Source organism: Etheostoma spectabile, chromosome 24 (genome assembly GCF_008692095.1).
Source record: "Etheostoma spectabile isolate EspeVRDwgs_2016 chromosome 24, UIUC_Espe_1.0, whole genome shotgun sequence".
Taxonomy (NCBI): Eukaryota; Metazoa; Chordata; class Actinopteri; order Perciformes; family Percidae; genus Etheostoma; species Etheostoma spectabile.
Window position 1 is genome coordinate 3,635,106 of NC_045756.1, and position 6,384 is coordinate 3,641,489.

At 42.1% G+C, this 6,384-nt stretch overlaps 1 protein-coding gene across 3 annotated transcripts in view; it reads left to right on the forward strand.

Annotated features, from left to right (window-relative positions):
- The window catches only part of nbeal1 (neurobeachin-like 1), a 43,072-nt gene that overhangs the window by 10,993 nt on the left and 25,695 nt on the right, over positions 1-6,384 (forward strand). For 2 of the 3 annotated variants that reach the window (XM_032506079.1, XM_032506080.1), the window contains exons 4-11: positions 514-675; positions 958-1,039; positions 1,356-1,483; positions 1,637-1,719; positions 2,898-2,983; positions 3,627-3,987; positions 4,217-4,323; positions 5,525-5,611. In XM_032506079.1, coding sequence (XP_032361970.1) covers positions 514-675; positions 958-1,039; positions 1,356-1,483; positions 1,637-1,719; positions 2,898-2,983; positions 3,627-3,987; positions 4,217-4,323; positions 5,525-5,611 — 1,096 coding nt within the window. The remainder of the gene's footprint in view (positions 1-513; positions 676-957; positions 1,040-1,355; positions 1,484-1,636; positions 1,720-2,897; positions 2,984-3,626; positions 3,988-4,216; positions 4,324-5,524; positions 5,612-6,384) is intronic. The other variant, XM_032506081.1, reaches the window with a different exon arrangement.

The window sequence follows — 6,384 nt, forward strand, 5'->3', positions numbered from 1 at the left end:
TCTCCCTATCATTTCCCTTTTCTTCTTGACTCATTTTCTCCCTTCCTGTTCTGCTTTTTTCTGACTCCTTCTTTCATCCTCCTCCCTGATCTGTCTCTTCGCCTTTTGTCCTCTGTCTAACCATCATTTTCTTCCCTCCCCTCCTCCCTCCCTCTCATTCCCTTTTTCTGCAGCTGCCACATCTGTCCTGCTTTCCCACCATCACTCACTGCATGGGTTTTGCTGCGCTCTCTCTCTCTATCCATCTTATGAGCAGTGCAGCACACATGTTCTTTTCCTAGGAATGAATGCCTGAATGCAGCAGGCAACGTGTGTTTGATTGAGTGACTGCAGAACACGGTCTGCTCCGTCAAGTTGCTTTCGTGAATGCTGCAGCGACATCTTCATGATTTAAAGAGCAACATCTGCACTTTACAGTGTACCATTTTTTATTAACCTAACCTAAAGGCATTGTATCCTCCTATCTAATGGAGATTCCTATTCATTCTGGCTGTGATGCTTCTGTGTGTCCAGGCCAGAGGAGGTTCCCCCGGTGTTAACGCTCCTTCCAGACAACATTCTGCAGGTTTTGCGCCACCAGCTGCTGCAGTGCGTCCAGAAAGCCTCTGATGGCTTGGAGCCTGAGCAGCAAAATCTGGCTCTGCTGCTGCTCAAGTTCCTAATCATCATCTGCAGGTCTGGATAGTAAACATACACGCACAGAATAGCTACGTTACCTCTGAATCTTGTGTTTTTTATGGATTGTCTTGTGCTATATTGTAGTATACTAGTTTTGTGCTTAAATTTGTTACCTTTATGTAATAGCTAATACTCCAAAGCAAGCAACTGATAAGCTAATTTGTAAGATAACTTACGTGTGTGTGTGTGTGTGTGTGTGTGTGTGGGTGTGGGTGTGGGTGTGGGTGTGCGTGTGCGTGTGCGTGGGTGTGGGTGTGCATGATTGGTTGTTTCTGATAGGAACCTGTCCAACGTGGAGGAGATTGGCACTTGCTCGTATATCAATCACATCATCACTATGACAACAGTCTATATTCAGCAGGTCTGACCCCTTCCTTTGTCTTTGCTCTGATGGTTCTGTTTCTCCCTGCTCTGTAAAACATTGTGCCCAATAAATAGGGTGAACAAAAAGGCAAAACATTTCCAATTTATTTATTGAATAGTAGTTGAATAGTTTACTCATTTTGGAGAAACAAAAATTCAGAAGTGACATTTATTCTTCTATTTGGCAACGGAAAAATAAACCTATGGAGACACATGTTTGAAGTTAAAATAAAATTCACTCAAATTGGAGTAGAAGTAGTCTGAATGAGACACATAATAGCAGACATGAAGAGGGTCTGTGTGTGGGTTTGTAGCTGAAGAGCAAGACCAAAGAGAAGGAGATGGCAGACCAGAGCCAGGCGGAGGAGTTTGTCCGTCATGCGCTGGCTTTCTGCGAGAGCCTCTACGATCCATACCGCAACTGGAGGCATCGAACCTGCGGGTAACAACATTTTGCACTATTGCTTTACAACACCATAACAACAATAAAGCTTACTTTCACCAGAAATAGAAGTGTTCATCATCCTGTGTGTACAGCATGCTTTACTTGGTTTCATACTCTTGTCTTACCTGAACTGTGTGTTTTTCCATCCAGGGAGCAGCTTGGTACAGTAGAGAGGAGCAGACAGAAGTACAAGGCAGCTCCGCTCACTGTTGAGTTTGTTCCTTTCTTTTACCGTAAGTCCCCTGTCTTTAATTGTACTTCTAAGTCTTACTCTTTTTCCATGTGTGACACATTATTAGTAGCATTCTGGAGACAATTTTAAACTTAAATAATAAAATAGTTAATTAACGAAATCACTCTCAACTGTAAATGTGAATTTGCAGTTGAATGACAAAGTCTGTCTATGTCTAAGGCATACTCATCAACTGTACATTACGCTTTTCTGTCCTTCAAAGAAATATATTCCTTTTAGTTATGTGTATGTTAGCAAACACTGTAGCAATATTACAGTGCTTGCTGTGTATGGTCCATACTTTGCATCTCTCTCTTTAATGGTCTGTTTGGGTGTGGATATGGAAGCCATCCTAAACATCATAAAAAAGCCAGTTCTTATCTGTTTATTTCTCTTCACTTATTTTCTCATCACTTCTATCCTCCCTTCTCCTATTTTCTTTCAAGTATGCTGTCACTCTCCCACTGCCCCCTTTTCTTTCCTGTCTGGGTCCAGTTGAATCCACTCTTTGTGTCCGTGGTCTGTTTGCCAGGCGATGAGATGAGCCGATAGCGAATGGTGTATGTCAAACCACTTCAGCTAGGTTGGCGGACATTTTGAACACATGCTCCTTTCTGTCATGTGTATGGCTGCTGTGGTTCGCCACTAAAGATACCAGCTAAGGCCGGCCGTGCGTGTGTGTGTGCGTGTGTGTGTCACAAGTTTGTGGTACTACTTTTTCCATTTACTAAGCTCTATTGGATATTATTGCCATTAGTCTGATCCAGTAATAACAGAATGTTAGCGTGATTCAGACAAAGGAAACAGACATCACAGAGCCAAGTTGTCCCATTTCTGTCCCCCTATTTAGACTTGTTGACAGATGAGTTAATGACTGGGACCATTATGGACCACCATGACCCAGAGGTTACGCTCTCTCTCTCTCTCTCTCTCTCTCTCGCTCTCTCTCTCTCTCTCTCTCTCTCTTTCTCTCTCTCTCTCTCTGTGTGTGTGTGCAAAAGAGTCAAAAAAGATAACGGCGTGTCTGTGTGTCCATTCATTAGTGTTTTGTTTACAGGCAAGAATACAGGAACTGTTTGAAACCTCTGAACTATAATTTGTGGTTGTTTTTGCATAGCAGACATCATGCCTACAGATCAAACTAAAGTGTGTGTGCATATGCGTGTGTGCTCGTTCCAGAGTGCTTCCAGGAAAGCGAGCACCTGAAGGAGAGTCTCAAATGCTGCCTGCTGCACCTGTTTGGAGCCATAGTAGCTGGTGATCAGGTATGTCTCTGGGTGACCTGGAGGTCACATAATGTTTTAAGTAGCAGATCACAGGCTTGATCCCCTTGGTAACCAATGTGTCCTTATCAGCTCTTGCTGGCAATGGATGTGTTTGAATAGAGAGATGGCAAGGAAAAGACATGTATTTACTTAGCACAATTCAGACACAAAGGCAATTCAAAGGGCTTTATTTTTTTATTTTTTTACAGAGACCTGCAACAATAATTAAGTCTACTAAACACAAGTCTTGTTGAGACATTGAGTGGACCCTCTGGGAAATCCACTTGTCATTGCAGTGCATTCAGATTTGTAAAGACTAACACAAAATCCTATCCTGCAGATATATTAAACCAGTTCAGCGCCAATCTGTTTAAAACAATGTAATTTAGGACTGTCCATACCGCCTTCAACCTTCTTGTGCAACATGAAATTGACACAGTAGTAAAATATTTAGCATGAAAAGATCCCAGCCTATTGGTCGGTGTTTATCCCATTTCCACGCCATTAGCATTCTGTGGTGTTATAGTTGGCAGTTTCTGTTGGTCGTTGCAGGGCTTTGGGTCTTCTCGTCCCCATATCATGTCAAACCCCTGTCCCTTTCTCTCTACTTTGTTTTCCTTCTCCATACCTCCCTCTCTGGCAGAGAAACGCTCTGTTTGCCATCTCTCCGGCCACCATGGAGGTGTTGATGCGGGTGCTGGCTGACTGCTCCATGGGTAGCTGCTCTTCAGATGAGGGCGAGGACTGGGACAGTGAGGCCCCCGACCGTAAGGCGCTGCTGACTCTGGGCTGCCTGCGGGAGGTGGTGCAGCGCCTCCTGGCCTCAAGCTCTGACCAGCGGCAGGTCGAAATTGCCTCTGTGCTAGAAAACTACTTCAAGCTGCTCAACTCAGACCCAGCAGCCGTTGTTGCCTCCCAACAGCAGCAGCAAGCCAAGGGCAGAGTGCCGACACTGGGCCGACACTGGGAGAGCCGATTTGTGGCTCTGCAAGTAAACATGCTAGGTAGGGGCTTGATTGACAAGAAAGGCCTGTGATATTAGGTATTCTGTATATTTTGAGCTGTTCTATTTTGTTGAATCATGATTTGCAAACAGGGTAGTTGAGTTAATGTGACTTATTTCACCTTGTTTTATTTCTGTCTTTGCTTATCTTTCTCTCTTTTTTCTGTCTATGACTCTTTGTCTCTCCACCTTTGTTTCTCTTTGTTTCTATTTCTCCGGCTGTCTTTTAGACACTATCAGGGACATGTTCCTGTGTTCAGACAGGCCAGTTCTACAAGCCATCTTCCTCAATAGTAACTGTTTTGAGCATCTCACACGACTGCTGCAGAACAGCAAGGTAATGGTACTGCTCTTTCTATCTTAATATAACCTGAGGGTACAGCTCAGTTATGAGTGTAAGTGGCTGGATGTGGTGTTTGATCATTCAGAGCTAAAGTTTTTTGATTAGAACTGGGTCAAATTGAACATTATTCTTAAGGTATTATTTGTAGATACTACAAGACCCTATGGCTGTTCAAAGTTGTAATCTTGCATCTGTGATATGTTTGCCCCGCTGCATTCTTTACTTATGTGGGTTTAGTAAATATTTAAGACATTATCAATTCTAAAATATGCTGTTTTTATACTTGAGGACTCTGTGTAGTAGTGCATTACATTAAAGCTTGCTGCATGTTTGCAATGAAGTCTTTTTATCGAAGATAAATATCATGTGATTGAAAAAGTACTCAGATCCTTTGCAGTAGTAATAACACAATGTACAAAAACTCTTATGTCAAAGTAAAGAAGTAGTTTCAGCTTAATGTACTTGCAGAATAGCCCTTGTCAGCTAGTACTTAGTTACTTAATGATAAAACTCTCCAATAATATTTTACATGAATAGAGTTATGTCTTGTATTGGTTATTGTTTATTTACATCTCTGGTAAATCAATTTCTGTAGTTCCGGGTTTGTATTCACAAAGGATCTTAACACTAGGAGTCATCCTTAAACGCTATTCACTAGATTGTTGTTAAAAACGTGTAGTAAGGAACAGAGAGAAGCAGCAGGGTTTACCCTGTTACCCTGCATGACATCATATTGTTATTTTTTTAGTTAACCTGCTTGGTATGTATACATTGTTTTGGTTACTGGTCTGTGTCAGAGAGTTAGTATTTATTTATACAAATTAGTGCAGCAAACAAATTAAGATAGAGGGATGTCATTTATAATGTCAGGTTTTGAACATATCATTTGGATACATTGTCGTCCTGGTCTGGTCTAGCCTGTATGTCACATGTTTAGTACTTTGTAAAGTTTTGTTGTGAGGAAAAGCATTTTGCCCACCTTGCATGTTTACCTCCCAAACAAGGCTGGATCACAGACACGCCTCCACACAGTGACCCCTGCTAAGGGCCATAGCTTTTAACCTCTCACCCTCTTCTCCACTTACACCATCTTTCCTCCCCCTGAACCATCCTCTGACTCTCCCTTGTTGCCATTCTCTCTTTCTATCAACCTCCCCACATGCTATGTTGACATGTTGCCTGTTGTGTGTGTCAGCTGGTTAATGCTAGGTGCACGGCGGCAGACAAGGACCAGAAAGATATAACCAACAACAGGTTACTGACAGGAGAGAGGGACACTCAGGTACCGCCGAGAAAGCCCCACACCTTCCACCTACCTGCCCCTTAACCTCACCGGCTGCCAAGTCCTACCACCTTCACATCCATAGAGCCACGTGGCCACTCCACAGCAAGACACTTATGCTTCTTTGTCCCAGATAATGATTTATTGTTCGATCATGGCCTTAACAGAAAACTCCACTGAGTCATTAAACGGTCAGGTAGCTGGCAGGCAACATAGCTGGTTGTGTGAGCATCATTTATTCAACAGATTCTAACTGTTACACCACCATGTTTGTGGTTTTTATAGTTTTCTCAAGATACTGAATTTCCTGTTTAACCAGTTGTAACGGATTAATTTGTAGCTTAGCAAAGATTACAGCAGACCCAGAGATGCTATTATAGTAAGTTTTAGACATTGCCTGAGTAGTGCAAGTACATTTTGAAATGTATTGACCTCTTTCTTGAATGGACAGTTCAGTAATATTGATCTCATTAATTAGTGCACGTCTGTTTTGCTGGAATCTATGAGACATGATCTGTCACCTGTCTGATGCGTCGAAGGCTCGTCTTTTGAACAGTTTAGCATCAACTATCAATCTTAGCTCTCTCACTGAATCATCTCATGTGCACAGAAAGGTCACTTGTAGGCCTGCACGATTAAAACTATTGTTATAAATTGCAATCTTGATTCACCCTGTTCACGATTTAATTTTTAAATAACTTTGATTTAAAACAAAAAAAGATTTGAATTTTTTTAATGACTTTGATTCTCATTTAATTTTACAAGCCGACTGC